General features: G+C 42.4%; 1 protein-coding gene across 1 annotated transcript in view; it reads left to right on the top strand.

Annotated features, from left to right (window-relative positions):
* The first annotated feature begins 15 nt into the window (after positions 1 to 15).
* The window catches only part of PTCHD1 (patched domain containing 1), a 65,563-nt gene continuing 50,651 nt past the window's right edge, over positions 16 to 14,927 (top strand). Inside the window, 1 exon segment of the mRNA XM_017859718.1 lies at positions 16 to 434. Coding sequence (XP_017715207.1) covers positions 84 to 434 — 351 coding nt within the window. The 5' untranslated portion in view covers positions 16 to 83.

Here is a 14,927-nt window from a genome sequence, read left to right on the forward strand (position 1 = left end):
CGCCGCCGCCGCCGCCGCCGCCGCCGCCCGAACCCGCGCCGAGCGTGCGCCTCGCCCTCCTCCCGCGCCCGCTCTGCTCTAGGATGCTGCGGCAGGTTCTGCACAGGGGCTTGAGGACGTGTTTCTCCCGGCTCGGCCACTTCATTGCCAGTCACCCTGTCTTCTTCGCCTCGGCGCCGGTGCTCATCTCCATCCTGCTCGGCGCCAGCTTCAGCCGCTACCAGGTCGAGGAGAGCGTGGAGCACCTGCTGGCGCCCCAGCACAGCCTGGCCAAGATCGAGCGCAACCTCGTTAACAGCCTCTTCCCGGTCAACCGCTCCAAGCACCGTCTCTACTCGGACCTGCAGACCCCCGGGCGCTACGGCCGGGTCATCGTCACCTCCTTCCAGAAAGCCAACATGCTGGACCAGCATCACACCGACCTGATCTTAAAGGTGAGAGGGGGGCGGGTGCGGGTAGACTCCGCCAGCGCCGCGGCCGCGGTCGGGCTGGCTCTGCGCTGGGGTCCCGGCTGAGAGCGCCACCTCTCCTAGCCCAGGCAGCTGCCGCAGGGGCTCTCCTGCACCGCGCGCCCCAGGGCGGCCGACTGGAGCCTCCCAGCCTCCTGGACAGGGAGCGTCGGGGTCCGGGTCCAGCCATGCCCGCGTCGCCTCTGCCGCCACCCCGCAGCTGCTGCAACAGTTGGGGTGGCGGCGGCCACAGTGCTGGGGTCGGTGCGCTTGTTTTGGTCGCAGTGGGCTTGGGGTTGGGGAGGCTTTGGGGTAACTGGGCCAGGAAGGAGCAGAACGAGAGAAGACATTCTGGAAAGTCCTACTAGAGAACAAAATACTATGCTTGGAGGGGATTCCGAGATACCCCTCCCTGTCCTGTTTTGTTTCTCCCGTTTTCTGGCCCCCCGGAGTGTTTGGGGAAAGGTTGTTGGTGGGGGAGGTTGAGAAAGGACAAACGAATGTGAGGCGGGCTGGTGAGGAAAACGCCTCCCACCCACCCAGAAAGAAGTGTGGTCTCTGGCGAGAACAGGGGGCTGCCCTGCTGCTCTCTTCTCTGGAGCGAGGTAGCCATCTCTATCTTCTAGGGTATGAAATTATGTTTGTAATTCGCAGTTACTTCGTCTTTCACCGTAGCTCCTCAAGAAATGCCAAAACTTTGGGAAAAGAAGGAACCGATCAATCCACTTTTATTTGGGTGCATCTGAGCATGGGGGTGAGGGGCAAAGCCAGAAGGGTGAAAACAGAAGCCAGGCTGTGTGGCCCCGAGAAGAGCACAGGAAACCGAGCAGCTGGTTAGAGGGTGACACTCGCAGAAACCGGTTGTGCCATCAGCTTGAGGTGGGAATTTGATGTGGAAAGTGAGGTTAATGGTGGTAACTTTCAGGAAGTTCCTAAGAAAAGCCGAGGAGTGAGGACTAGAGATGGAAAAGTGGAGACCTCGGGAGAGAAAAGTAAAAATAGGTGAGAATGTTCCATCTGAATCCCTGATGGGGATTGTGGGGCTTCTTTACTTAAGGTTCTCCTTTGGGGAAGGCAGACAAGAACCAGTCCCAGCTGGGACTCTGGTGCAGAGGAATGGAAGGTGATGGTTTTGTGTGAGTCTCTAGTCCCCATCTGGTACTACAGGCTGGTTAGATTTCTAGTCTACTTATCCCAAGGGGGAGTCTGCTGGGAAACCTGGGGAACTCTTTCCTCTTCTTTTCCTCTACAGATAATAGTTTATCCCTAGAGACAAGCTAATTTTCGTCCATTATTTCCCTACGTCTGTTTGTTGACATGTTATCAATCAGCAATTAGTAATGAGGGGAATCTGACTCGGAGCTCAATGGAATTAGGATCTTCCCACACTGAGTGGCTCATGATATTTTTAATGGCACACAAATCACACATTTACTCATCAGAGAACCTTAATAACATTAATCCCGAGATGTTTGTTTTCTCATGATTAGACTTCCAGCATCAAAGTGGTTTTTTTTTTTCCTCAATACTTTAGTGACTATATTTTGGGACACAGATAAATACTGCTCCAAAAGCTTTCCCAAGAAAACACGTAGTAGATTCATCATGGGCACAAGGAAACTGTAATTTAACCAGTTCTGACAGTTGGAAATGCCCCATCTTTTGATTGATGATCTACTAAATGATATTTCTCTTTTTGTGTTTTTTTCAAGGTGATGTTTCCATTGGCTTTTTCCCCCCCTCACAAACCATCACACCACTGTGACAGGCAGTCACCAGTTACAGTAACTCTCAAGGTTAATGAGACATCAACAAGCGCATCAGATCTCTTTTCAACTGGATTACTCCTTCCCTATTTGATTTTGATCAGTTCAGGACAGAAAACAGTGTGATAGGAGAAGGATGAGACTGGAGAGAGGGAGGCTTGGCTTTGCCTCCTTGTCTAAAGGGCAACTTTAAAGGACAATGGTCAAATCAGTGGATTGTTTTAAGAAGTGGGATGGTTTTTCATCTTCTAGGTGTCTGAGTAAAGTCAAAACCAAGCCTAATAGTGGTCCGAACTTATTTCTAGCTGATGACTCTCTGGTCAAGTGAGTTCATACAGCTTATAAAAACCCAGACTTAAGAAACCAAGGGAATTAATTGTCTTCCATTTAAAATTATATATTTAATTTTTTCTTTCTGCATCCAGCCCCTACTTTTGGTAGGTATGGAGCCAGGGGACAGGAAGATGGACCTTCATTAGTCATGGTAATGTAAAGTGTGGGAGTGAGCACTTATTTTTTTAAATTTTTTTCCATTTAGAGACATGAAGACTTGTCCTTTACAAAAGGTGTCAGGAGTGAAAGAATCACTGTTATTGTGGTTACTAGTGTTATTCTGATACTTCGTTACCAGCATCAAGGATAGCATTGACAGTTAACACTACACAACACCGAACGGTCCCTGCTGGTTTTATGGCGTCACATTTGAAATGAAGTGAAGTGGACAGATCATAAGCAGGTCTGAGGCTTTCTCAGACCCCAGTACAAAACTGAGGAGGTGACTTGTAGGACTGTGTAGGGTGTTGCTTCAAGCATGAAGAGTAGCCCCATTCTCTCCTCTTAATGTTTTGGGATTGTACCTGTGCAGTGAAGGAGATCCTTCTTGCGATATTGGTCCCACTATTTGCTGACAAAAAAAAAAAAAAAAAAAAAAAAAGAGAAAAGTAAAAATATAAATAAAAAAAATCTAAAATCCAGGTTGACGATTTTAAATGTAATTGAGAGTATTACAGAAAAATATCTGTGTTTGAAAATCCAGCTGATCTGGTTTGGAGGAGCTTTCTCGAATTTGCGCAAGTGATACGATTACTATACTCTGACCATTGTAGTTGACCCCGCACTGTGAGGCATGACTCCCCCTAGCATGGGTTTCCCCTGAAGGCTACAGGGCAAAGATGCAATATTAGGCAAAAGTGGGTAGGACCTGGTGGTGCTGATAAGGGCTCATGCAGTAATTTCTGAACCTCTTTAAATAAATACTGCTCTTCAAACGTCTTCCTTTTCCTAGAAAATTAAATTTAGCTGATTATATCTTTTAACAGAAAATCTATGATGTTCATCTCAAAGCAAATTTCAAAGTAGGGCCTCACAAGCTTTTACAGATACGTTTCTTTGCGATCACCTAAAATGAAGTGTAAGTAGGTCCCTTTGATAACTGATGCAGGCTGTTAAAACAATTCTTGATTTATTCCAGAATCATCTCTGTAAAGTGAAGAATCAGTACAGCCCAGTACTTAAGATAATGACATCATCTGTATAGGACTTTATAGGTTATAAACATACAGTATGTTTAAATACAGCAAATTAGGAAAAATGCTATATCCCATTTTACATATGAGAAAACTACTTCTTAGCAGTTAAGTGACTTGTCCATGGAAAAAAAAACAAGGCTAGAACCAGGACTGGACCCAGGGTCTTGGACTCCAGGCCCACTGTTCTTTTCATTATAATTTACTTTCATATGATACACTACTTGAATGATTTAAAATATACATTTTTGTTATCCAAATGAAGTACAGTTGACCAAAGTTTTATATCCCATCCCATCCAGTTGTTCTAATAGTGGTAATTGGATCATAAGAATATTTTTCTTGACTGATTCTGTCTAGTGTCAATTAAAATCCACATACAGAAACTCCAAATGCCCAAAGTAAAGCGTAAGATATTTATAATTAACAATATACAAGGATAAAAAGAAGATTTTATTGAAAAAAAATCTCTGGATGATTGAATGTAACTGCTTCCTGATTGAGTGCTGCTCATTGGCAGGGTCCAGGTTGATTGAACTTTAGTTCCTTACACAGTCCCTGGCACATAGTAGCTACTCAATAAATCAGCTTGTTGAATAGACCCGCTCACTAGTTTACTCAGGTTGGTTGAGAAGTTTATTGATGAGTTTAAAGGAAGATGTTGTTGTTCCCCATAAAAATGAATTTTGAAAATTGTATTGTGGGCGGAGGTGGGGAGGGGGGTTATGTTTTGAGTTGTTGACGAACTTTTTTTTTACGAGGATCGAGTTTTTGTTCGTTGGTGAGGTGATGTCCCTTTGGTTTTGTTGTTTGCAGGATATTGAAGTTGTGTGGGTGGTGTGTTCCCTTCGCTGTGATGTGAACGCTGTTGAGTTTGGTGGTCCATATCTTTATAAGTCATATTTTCTGTCCGTTTTTTTTGATAATTTTGGGGGTTTTTATGGGTGGTGGATTGCTATTGGTACAAAGTCGTGTTTTCTTTCGGTTCGGAGAAACTGTTTGAGAATGGTGGTTTTTGATTGGCGCGCTAGAACTCTTTTATCTTTTTTTGGGAAGGACGCTCCTGTTGTTAGGTTTTTTAGGGGGGCCGAACATTCTCCCATTTACTAGGGATAATGTCTTGCGGTGTGGTTGTTCTTGGGGTGGGTCGGGTAAATGATTCTCAATGTTTTGTTCTCAAGTTTTTATAAACTTTTTATGTTTAAATCAAAATATGAATAAGTTGGCCAAACAAGATTTAATATAAAATCTAATCTTGAAGTTTGATTTTACTTACAGACTTTCCAAGAAGGGCAGCATAACTGCTAGCTCAGGGTCACAAAGACTGGGTAGCTAGATCAAGATTATAGTTTTTCCAAATACTATCTCCACACTTTTAATCATTATGGGAATCACCATCATTTCTTCCTCTACAATCTAAGGGTCAGCAAATTTCAGCCTATTTTGAACGTAGATTGAGTTTTACAGTTTTGAAAGATTATAAACACAACAAAACAAAACCAAGAAGGCTATATAGTAGAGACTGTGGCTCACAAAGCCTGAGAGATTTGCTATCTTTACGTTAAAGGTTCCTATGTTGTATTCTAAAATTTCATTACTAGAGCACTTTCAAGAAGTTAATACTGTTAACCTGTATGGCAGTAGTTCTCAACCGGGGCTGACTGTGCACACACCCAGGGGACATCTGGCAATGTCTGGAGACATTTTTGGTTGTCACAACTTGGGGAAGGGGCATGTGCTACTGGCATCTAGTGGGTAGAGGCCAGGTTTGCGGCTAAACATCCTGGATGGACAGCATAGCCCCCGCAACAAAAAATTATCCAACCCCAAATGTTAATAGTGCCAAGGTGGAGAAACTCTCTGCCCTGCATGTTTCTTTTGTTTTTTAAAGATTCTTTTTTGCTACATTGATTATATAAAATGAAAAAATGCCAAAGAAAAGTTCATAGAACTCTGGGGACAAATATTATGACCTCTGAAGTGATGCTCTCTTGGGCAGTTGAGCAGAGACCAGATTTTCCAGTGTAATCTTCCCCAAAATGCAGTTCTCTTGCTCTCTTTGATACTCTGTCCCTTCAGGTCTAAATCCCACCTGCCGTAGAGGAGCCCAAGAAACTGAATGCAGTATAACTACTTGAATGACAAAGTGGCTAAGTTGACACTGGCCTTTGAGACTTGTCAATTACTAGAGTGCCCATTATTGGCATGCCTTAAGCATCAGTCGGTAGCAGTTGCCCACTTAGGTTGGGCTTCTTCTCACTGTGTAAGACCCCACAGTGAGCAGCGACCTGAGGAGGCAGGAGGCAGTGCTTTGTTGCCTATTCCATCCTCTGCTTTTCCAAGTATAAAATGACAATAGAAGAGCTTGCATCTGAGAAACACGGAATCAAAGAACCTTGGGTTTAGAAGGCACCTTAAAGGTCATCTCCACAAAGGCTGATGCTCTTAGCATCTCAGGGTGCTTTGTTTGGTGACAGGTACTATGAAGCCTTGGGCAGTGCAGTCCCTTCTGGTGAGTTATCCAAGTGGCAGATACTCTTAGAAAAGATTGAGCCTGGGCCTGAAAGGGCAGCATTTGTGCATTTGCTGGGTCAGTCAATTGACTCTTACTCTTTATTTTTGTACTAGGGGAAAATTAAGGAGAGACTGAGATAGGTTTTCATTCTCCTTTCATTTCATAGGTAGTGTATCCAAATAATCTAAGCACAATCTCATCTTAGGGTTGTCTGACTTTTTTTTTTTTTGAGACGGAGTCTTGCTCTGTCGCCCAGGCTGGAGCGCAGTGGCGCAATCTCAGCTCATTGCAAGCTCCGCCTCCCGGGTTCACGCCATTCTCCTGCCTCAGCCTCCTGAGTAGCTGGGACTACAGGCACCCACCACCACGCCCGGCTAATTTTTTGTATTTTAGTAGACACGGGGTTTCACCGTGTTAGCCAGGATGGTCTCGATCTCCTGACCTCGTGATCTGCCTGCCTCGGCCTCCCAAAGTGCTGGGATTATAGGCGTGAGCCACCGCGCTCGGCCATGTCTGATTTTTAAGTACGTTTCATTTGTGTGATTAGTATGTCAAATGCCCTCTTGTCTCATTTAGATTTGGGGAGCAATCTTTCAATTCTCCATTTAGGTACACATTTGAGACAAACTTTGGTTAAACTGAAATTTAGATATAAAGCCCCAGTGGGAGAGGAAGCCCACCTTTGTAATGACTCATGACATCTTGATAGATGCCATATTAGAGTTAGGGAAGGATGATTATATTTTAAATGGCCACAAAAACCGAGCCACTCAGGATTCACCAGACCTTTAAACCTCACAGGACAGTCAAACATTGAACTGGTGACTCCTTGTAAATATGAGAAGGAGGAGTAAGCTAACAGAAGTTATTTGTTTTCTACCTGAGTGGTTCCAGTCCCTTGGCACAGGAGCCAGGGAAATGTGAGATGTTGGTGAGCTGATCAACTTTGACTTTGTGAGATGTGCCATCTGGTACCTGATTTCGGGGCTCAGTGTGAGCCCCAAGTGATACTTGAGATAGGCTTAAAGCAGACCTTTGAAGTCACCTGCTTGATAGCACATCTCAGCAAGCAGGCCTGTCTGCAGCACTGCCTGTGTCTCCGCCACATACCCGGAAGGCCACAGAACTACCGAGGAATCCTGCCAGACTGATTTAATGACCAGCAGGGGAGGTGAGTAATCTCTAACCTTTAAAAGACAAGAAAAGAAAAAAAAGGAAATCAACACTAGTTGTTATTTCTTACGGGAAGCCCTGAACAATATGTTGTGCTTGCAACTTCTGAGTTCATATTTTGAACAAAAGGAGGCAGTGAGGACATAGAAAAGCTATTTTATCTTCTTGCTCTCTAAGAAATCCTCTTGAGAATATTGTTTCTGCTATTTTGAAAGATCCCCATTGTTAGGTCTTCCACTTTAGGTTTAATTCATAGGCTTCAAGTACGGTTAAGATGATTTATTTAAGTGCAGTCGGGTATCTTGGGAGGTGATATCAGAAAAGGCTGATAGGGGAGTGGGGAAGTGAAACAGTGAGTAGCAGGAAGCCAATCAAGAGAGTATTATTAAGCAAGTGTCTGCTGTGGGCAACTGGGGCTCAGTCTCACTAGGGAATTCTGGGAGACACTGTAGAATGTGTTGGAGAAATCTCAATTGTGGATAAAGAAGCTGAATATTTTTTCCCCAACTCCAGCCATCATCGGTTGATTCAACTGCATTTAGGAGCATTAAGTTTCTGGCATTTTCATATGCTGTGTTTCTCTATATAATTTTTTTTTTTAAAAAAAGAATTGGGTACAGAGCTACAGGTGTTTGTAGCAAGCAACCTTAGCATGGAGAAGTGAGTGTGAGCTGAGACTATATGGGTGGGACCCTGAGAGCATCTGCCCTAAGGGTCTTATATTCATCTAGAGTTATACATCTAGAGATTTAGGGCCCTGATTCTAGGGAATGGATATTCATCCCTTTACTCAACAAGATGGCTATGACCCTGTCTCCTTGAAGCTTACAGTTAAGAATCATCCAGCATAGCTATTTAGTTATTCTCAAGTTTGACAAGTGCCAGTGGATGCTGGTAAAGATGATTCCAAACAGGGCCTAGACACCAACAGGATGTGTGGTTTTAGATGCCAAACCTCCACATTTGAGAGGCACATATTCATTCTCACCTTTATGAATACAGAAGTCTGCAGGCCCCCATCTTCACACATCTACTTCTGTTGTTCTCCCTAAAAGTGCCCTCCCTCCTCTCTTTAAGGACCAGTTCACATGCCTCTTACTTCATGAGGCTTTCTCAGATTCATGGCATCTTCTCACCCTTAAATCTATTGGGCTTTCATTCTTATCCACATTCTTTACTGCAGAGCTGTAGACTCTTATGTAATTTGCTGTACTGTCGTGTGATAGTTTCTCTTAAGCAAGATAACGAACTCTTCAGGGGCAGGAACAATGTCTGAAACTGCCACATCTCTCCTAGAGCCTAGCATAATGTGGAGTGTGCAGCAGGTGCTTCATAAATTGTTACTGGTTGATAGCTTGTAAGATGGAAAATGTGCTCTCCCTCCCTATTGATTTATTTTGGTCAAATATAATTTTGCCTGGTAGCATGACCATGTGATTTCTTTTGCTCTATATTCATTTTTCATCCTTGACAAATCTTGGTTTCAAACTTGTCAATAAGCAATAAGCATCCATTCTGTTTCCAGATCTGCTGCCATTTATATAAGGAGAAATTCTTTGAAAACCAAATATCTGATGACCTTCTCTGGTCCAAGTACAGTTTGGGAGGGTATAAACTTGACCTCAGTCCCCATTCAGTGGTCCATTACTATGTGGGAGGGTGGAGCCCTGTGCAGTTCCCAGTGAGCAACCTGGAAATCGGGTCCCCACACTACACATTCCCTTATTTACTTGAAGAAAAGTCTCAAAACATTGGCCACACCCATACTGAAATGTAAATAGGACACACACTTAAAAGAAAAAATCAAGGACAAGTGGTTTTCTGACCATAGCACCAGTGTTCAAGAGATCACCATTCTGATGTTGCTCATTCCCACTCTCCTTAAAAGTTAGCCCAGAGTAACATAAAGTATTGTTCTAAAAGGCAAACTCAAAAAAAATGACACTGGTACAAAATCAGCATATTTCTGTGAGTTTAATGGAAACACTAGAACTGCTAATTTTTCAGCGTGGAAGATAGAGATTCCTCTACCCATTCTTCCAGGAGGCTCTCCTGCTGTCACTAAAACCATGGCTTTGTCAATTCTTTCTAATTGTCTCAAGAAAAAAATGCATCTCTGCTATAGAGCTGTCATTATAAATGCTCAAGAACATTTTGTGATATTTATACCTTAATTGTGTGAGGGTTGAGTTGTTGGATTTTGTTTTCATTCTTGTGGTATAGGCAAGTAGTCATACTGAGTAAAGATTGTTTCATTGCTCTCAGACTTTAACATGCACACACATCACCTAGGCATCTTGCTAAAATACAGACTAATTCAGAGGGTCTGGGGTGGGACCTGCAAGTCTGCATTTCTAACAAGATCTGAGGTGATGCTGATGCTACAGATCAGCAGAACACACTTTGAGTAGCAAGGCTCAAATTTAACTGTTGTAAATAGAAAACTGGATTTAGAATCAGGAAAGCCAGGCTCAAGTCCCAGTTCTCCTAAGTATGTATCTTTGGGCAAGTCACCTAACCTCCCTGAGAAACAGGTTCCTTATTTGCACTGGGTGTAATAGCATCTCCTTCACCCACTTAAGGTAAAGACAGAATGAGATAAAGTATGTGAAGGCACTGTGTAACCATAGCCTTCTGTAAGGTGTGTTATCATTATTACTATTTACTTTGAAAATGACTGCTATTTCCTCACATGTCCCAGCTCTTTCAAAGCCATTATTGCCTGTTGAGTAAATACACATGTAGCCACTTTTTTTCTTTGATCCAACAGGCAATAATGGGTGCTCAATCTACATTCAATACTCATATTGCCAATTTGTTGGTCTTTAATGACTCCATCTGAGTCATTACAGACAATTGGATTCATCCTACTGCTGAGCATGCAGCTCCTCTTCCTGCAGAAAGTTCTTAGGCAGGCAGAGCTGCAGATGGGGATGGGTGCATTGCATTCCAGCACACCAAACGTGGTTTCTCTGGGCTCAGAACCTCCTCTTCATGCCTGATGGGGCTTTGCACACAAAAAAAGCCTTTACTTCCTGCCCAGGGAAGTGCCTTTTGAATTAAAATTTCTGAGAGGCTGCCTGCTCTGGTTTCAGGGCTCTTCTCACCACATCTCACAGCACAGCATGCCAGAGAGGGATTCTCCAGTCATTTAGGTGAGAATGTTGATCATTCTCCTCTCTTACTGAATTTACATGACTACAGTGTTTCCCTGGGAAATCTTGTCCACATAAGTAGACCTGCAAGCACTTCACAGGGAAGAGTGTCATCAGAATTGCCAGAGATCAGGAGCACCAGGCAAAGTGATAATTGTAAAGCCCTTTGAAACTGGAATGTTGCAAAATTTTGCTGACTGTGAATTTTGATCATTTCGTTCAGTGTGCTTCCCCACCTATCCCTTTAGAAAATTTCTTTTTATAGGATCCTAAAAGAAATTCACAATTATTCAGGCTCCACATCAAATCCACCAAAGAAGATTCCTCTGCCTATCTCGTTCTCTATCCCTAATCTCTTCAAACAAAATTAACCTCTGTGTAAGTGAGGGTTAGCAGTACTTCTCAAACTTTGTGCTTCTAAATTCCCTGAGAATTTCAACATACAGATTCTGATTCAGTAGGTCTGTCGGAGGCAGTAGCCCTGACATTCTGCACTTCCAGCAAGCACCCAGGGATGTTGATGCTACTGGTCTGCAGACCACACTTTGAGTAGAGCAGTGGATTAGTGGATCTAAGGAACCTTGCTGAACCTTTGTATATCCTGACTACTCAGTTCTATTTAATTGCCTCTATAAGCTAAAGTAGTGGCTCTCCAACTTGAGCAGATAGCCATTGGAGAACTTGTTCAAAACAGATTGTGGTCTCCACCCCACAGAGTTTCTGAGTCAGTAGGTCTGGGGTGGAGCCTGAGAGTTTGCATTTATAACAGGTTCACAAGGTGAGGCTGTTCTTGCTGGTCCAGGGACCACACTTTCAGAACCACTGCTATAAAGTATCCTAGAAATTAGCCACCAGGACTACTTCCAAAAATGCAGTCTCTCTCTGTGGAATCTGGCCAATAAGATACAAGCAGGATGAAAAAGTTGTTTGCTCAGCACTTAATTCTGAATGATGCTATAATAGGTCTTCTACAAAGGGTATTACATAAATCTGAATATTTGAAGTTTGCACTGTAAGGCAAGCATGTTGAACATAGGGCCATACTCCACTGCCTGTCTCCTGGTGTTGGAGTTCAGGAGAAAGGGGCTGAGTAGAGGAAAGGACACCCTGATATGGAGGAAGAGAGATACACCTCCCCCTCAGTACACAGTATGGGTGTTGTTGCTACCATCTCCACATATGGGATTGCCAAAGCTTTCATTCTTCCAAAGACTTCCCATAAGGGGGTCATCTGCCATTTGTCTTTTCCGGAACTTTCTTTAAAGCAAACCAGATGGTATAGCAGGCACAAATAGGAGCTACATGCTGCATTTCTGAGACAGGGTCCTAGTACCGTGGTTCTGTTAAAGAAAAAGTTACTCAGAACCCTTGGTAAAGAATGGTAAGGCAGAGTTTATTCAGCAGGAGCCACTGAGATAGTATAGAGACTACTGCAGTGGGGTTTTGCAGTAGGGGAGAGATCCGACCCACTCTGAATATGACAAGGAAGAGTGGGAATTTATAGCCAAGGAGCAGTATGGGGTCAGTGGATAGAACATTATTAAAAGGAAACATCACGGGGAAGGGGCAGATTCTGGCTAAACCAATCTGACAGGATTCTTGCTGAAAGCTGGCCAGGATGATCAGATATCATCTGAGAGATGGTCAGAGATGAAGAATTTGGTCAGATATCTAGAATGATCAGATACAAAGGGTGGGGGATTATGGTTAAATGGATTTAGCAGAAGTCTTGCTAAAATTGGATGATGTAAAGACAGAAAAGGAAATCTGAATGCTGAGGGTTAGTTGGGAAGAAGGTTCAGAGGAGCCAGACTAGAGTTTGGTAAAGGAGAGTCGTTGTCAGTTGTCATAGGTGAGGTGTCCACAGGGAGGGCCCTGGCAGCTAATGTTCAGTGTCAATTACTATTTGATGTCAAGTGCTGTCAGAGAGAGGTGACAGTTGCAACCAAAATTCAGTGGATACCAGTTTGGGCAGAGTGGAAAAAGCATTGCTTTAGACCGTAAAGTTTTGTGTTTGAGGTTGTGAACTATTAATGTGTCCTTGATCAAGTCACTTAACCTCTCTGGGAGGTCTCAATTTCTTCATCCATAAAATGGGATCAGCAATATTATCATTGTGAAATCTACCCAGTGTGCTCCATTAACAAATGCTTACTCTCCAGGAGAATGGACTTGCCAGAGCACGATTCTGAAACTTTATCCTAGGTTCTTTCCCATTTCAGCCCCCTTCAGCCTTTCTGCCTAACCTAAGAGTTGGTGGGGGGAGAGTCAACAGGGGTCAGGGATTCAAAGAAATCAATTTGAAGCACTACAGCCAGGGAAGGGAATGGAAGACAGGAAAAAACTATACCACTAGAGAAATACTTGTGAAGGTCACAGGTCTACTAAAAGACTGAGATTTCATTGGACGATTATATAGCAGTTTCCCCTTACCACACTTTACTACCACGTCAGCAGAGCTCCAGTTTAATAATAGTGGATTACAGCTGAAAGAACAAAAAGACACAGACCCTTTCTGAGGAGAAGTATGTGGGGAAATCCAGCGTCAACAAAGACAAAAACAAGGACAGTAGAGAAAATTAAAGCTTCTGGTACCTATAGCTACAACAAACATTAAATACGTTCTGACCCCTAGATTAACATAAATCTTCCCTGTAAAGTCCTGTTATCTTAGTTCCTATTAACTGATATAACATGTCTAGCCTTGAAGAAAAAATTACAAGGCAAGCCAAAATAAAATGCATGTAGTCTGAAGAGACAAAGGAAACATCAAACCCAGACTCAGATATCGGAATTTAAATTCAATACCAGACAGAGAACTTAAAGTAACTATGATGGCCAGGCAAGGTGGCTCATGCCTATAATCCTGGCACTTTGGGAAGCCGAGGTGGAAGGATAGCTTGAAGCCAGGAGTTCATAACCAGCCAGGGCAACATAGCAAGACCCCGTCTCTACAAAAAAAAATTTAAAAATATTAACAGGGCATCGTGGTACATGCCTGTAGTCCTAGATTCTTGGGAAGCTGAGACAGGAGGTCATTTGAAACCAGTTCAAGGCTGCAGTGAGCTTTGATCACGCCACTATACTCCAGCCTCGGTAACAGAGTGAGATCCTGTCTCAAAAAAATAAAGTAACAATGATTAATATGTTAAGGGCTTTAGTGGAAAAAGTAGACAACAAGACCACATGGGTAGTGTAAGCAGAGAAATGGAAACTCTCAGGATGAATCAAAAGGAAACGCTGGAGATAAACACTGTAACAGAAATGAAGAAAGGCTTTGATGAACTCATCAGTAGCCTTAACTGCCAAGGAAAGAATCAGTGAGCTTGAATATAGGGCAATACAAACGTCACAAACTGAAACCTAAAGAGTTAAAAGAGAAAAAAAAAAAAACCCAAATGGAACATCTAAAAATTGTGAGACAGTGTTATCAAAATATATGACATACACATAATTGGAATACCAGAAGGAGAAGAATGAAGCAGAAGACTTTTGAAGTAACAATGGCCAAACACTTTCCAAAATTAAAGACACCAAACCACAGATCCAGGTAGCTCAAAGAACACCAAGACAGATAAGTACTCATAAAACCACACTTAGGTATATCATAATCAAACTACAGAAAACCAAAGACAAAGAGGAAATCTTGAAAGACACCAGAATTGGGGGGACACCTTATATATAGAGGAACAGATGATAAGAATTACATTAGAGTTATCAGAGAAAAAAATTGCAAGAAGAGAATGAAGATAAATAAAGGGTTAAAAGGGAAAAAAAATCAACCTAAAATCCAATATCCAACAAAATTATGCTTCAAAGTGAAGGAGATATAAAGACTTGCTCAGACAGAAACTGAGTGAATTCATCGCCAGCAGTCTTGTCCTGCAAAAAGTGTTATAAGAAGTTGTTCAAGAAAAAGGAAAATTATATAAGTCAGAAACTCAGATCTATATAAAAAAGAGTATTAGAGAAGGAATAAATGAAGCTGAAGTAAAATATTTTTATTTTTCTTACTCTTAATTGATCTCAAACATAACTTCATTTAAATCAATAATAGTAACAATATATTGGATGATTATAAACATGGATAAGTGAAATGAATGGCAGCCATGTCACAAAGCATGTGAGGGAGGAATTGGGAATACCCTGTTATAACTGCACCACATATAAAGCAGTATTGTTTAAAGGTGAACTTAAATTAGGTATAAATGTGTATTGTAAGTGCTATGGCAACCACTAAAATTTTTTTTAAAGAAGTAAAATTGATATACTAACAGAGGAGATAAAATGCTCAATTAAAACCAGAGAAGGCAGAAAAAGAGGAGGTAAAAAAAAAAAAAAAA

This window comes from Rhinopithecus bieti, unplaced genomic scaffold, assembly GCF_001698545.2.
Source record: "Rhinopithecus bieti isolate Rb0 unplaced genomic scaffold, ASM169854v2 scaffold_51930, whole genome shotgun sequence".
Classification (NCBI taxonomy): Eukaryota; Metazoa; Chordata; class Mammalia; order Primates; family Cercopithecidae; genus Rhinopithecus; species Rhinopithecus bieti.